Below are 1446 nucleotides of genomic sequence, written 5' to 3'. Positions count from 1 at the left end.
TGGACGTTGAATGAAACGTTACAAGCACAGGTATGTAATGGACTTGTGTATTAGTTTTATGTGGCTTTATGTAGAGTGCAATTTACAAACAAGACTTTGAAGCTGAAAGGAATGACAGGCAAAGAATACATGCTGAATATGAGGAACTGAAAACCAAAACAAGAATGCAAAATAAAGCTGATAAAGAAGCAATGGCTGAGCTTGGAGAGGTATTAATATTACATTATGAGTGTAACAATTCAGTTATATGTGCATGATAGATAATAAAGACCCAACAGGAAGAGATAAGAGTTTAAAAGGACAGCTTGATGCTTCCATTAGTCAGAATCAAGAGGATAGAATGCAAGCACTAAGAGACCAGGTTAGTCCTTACAGCCATGAAATTGATAAATTTACGCATGAGCAACTTTGCTTGTATCTATAGGTCCAAGAGTTACAAATGAAGTTTTCAAAAGAAGTAAAAATTGAAATGTACATTGTATCTACTTTGATCCTGCCTATATTATAGAAAGAAAGTCTTCTGAAGGCTTACCATCAAGAAAAAACAAGAGCTAATAGACTAGAGGAACAAATTGAACTAATGAAAGAAGCTAATAATGTAAGAGTTACATACAATGATCATATTAACTTTACAGTTTATGATTAGATACAAACTCGCTCAAGGAGAAGCTATTCTTATTCCTCGTCTCATCATTATGATTCCTTTCCATCTGACTCTGATTCTTTTTCTCCTCCTCCATTTGCCCATCAATCAGTCGGTGATTCTTCATATTTTCCTTTTAATCCGACCCCCTCACCCTCTCCTCACATCAGCGAAAGAAGAAATAAACCAAGAATAGTAAAAGATGTTACCAGCCGAAATCATGATTATACCACCAGCATTCCTTCTCACATACGACCACATCTCAGTAGAGAAGAAATGTATAGAAGATTTGGAGGAGGTCAAATGAGAAGAGAAGAGCATGAAAGACCAAGAGTGTCACCAGCATATACTAGCAGTATACCTGATTCTGTTCAACCTCAGCTCAGTGAAGAGGAAATGAAAAGCCGTTTCAAACCAAGAGTCTCACCAGCATATACCAGTAGTATACCTGATTCTGTTCAACCTCAAGTTAGCGAAGAGGAAATGAAAAGGCGTTTTAAGAACCACCAGCAGCCATACAACCAGTACAGGAGGGAGGACAGTGAGGAGCACTGGAGAGTTAATGAAGAGACGGACCAAGCTTTGCTTGAAGTTGATCGTATTAGAAAGCAAAATCCCATTCATCCTTAAACAACACATTAATGGGAATGAATAAATTTAGTGTGATGATAAATGTAGACCTGTAATATTGCTAGAATGCAAATCTACATGTACATATACATCTTTTTGATACTACTGCAATTTTAATTTGCTTTTATAATAAGAGCCTGGCACACCTTTTCTGTGACACACCTCCTGTATTT

General features: G+C 36.7%; 1 protein-coding gene across 1 annotated transcript; it reads left to right on the top strand.

Annotated features, from left to right (window-relative positions):
* Positions 1-1406, top strand: LOC109592833 (uncharacterized). The gene is made up of 6 exons (XM_020008179.1): positions 1-30; positions 75-209; positions 261-361; positions 425-457; positions 509-598; positions 647-1406. The coding sequence occupies exons 3-6, from the start codon at positions 341-343 to the stop codon at positions 1271-1273; spliced, it is 771 nt and encodes a 256-aa protein (XP_019863738.1). The 5' UTR covers positions 1-30; positions 75-209; positions 261-340; the 3' UTR covers positions 1274-1406.
* Positions 1407-1446: the final 40 nt, after the last annotated feature.

This window comes from Amphimedon queenslandica, unplaced genomic scaffold (assembly GCF_000090795.2).
Source record: "Amphimedon queenslandica unplaced genomic scaffold, v1.1 AMPQUscaffold_3795_Cont24215, whole genome shotgun sequence".
NCBI lineage: Eukaryota > Metazoa > Porifera > Demospongiae > Haplosclerida > Niphatidae > Amphimedon > Amphimedon queenslandica.
This window is presented reverse-complemented; position numbering and strand designations above follow the sequence as displayed.

Excerpts from the sequence above, each read along its gene's own strand:
- LOC109592833 (XM_020008179.1), top strand. The coding sequence starts at position 341 with ATGCAAGCACTAAGAGACCAG. Across the intron at positions 362-424 it reads TGCAAGCACTAAGAGACCAG|GTCCAAGAGTTACAAATGAA; the intron begins GTTAGTCCTTAC and ends TTGTATCTATAG. Across the intron at positions 458-508 it reads AAATGAAGTTTTCAAAAGAA|AAAGAAAGTCTTCTGAAGGC; the intron begins GTAAAAATTGAA and ends CCTATATTATAG.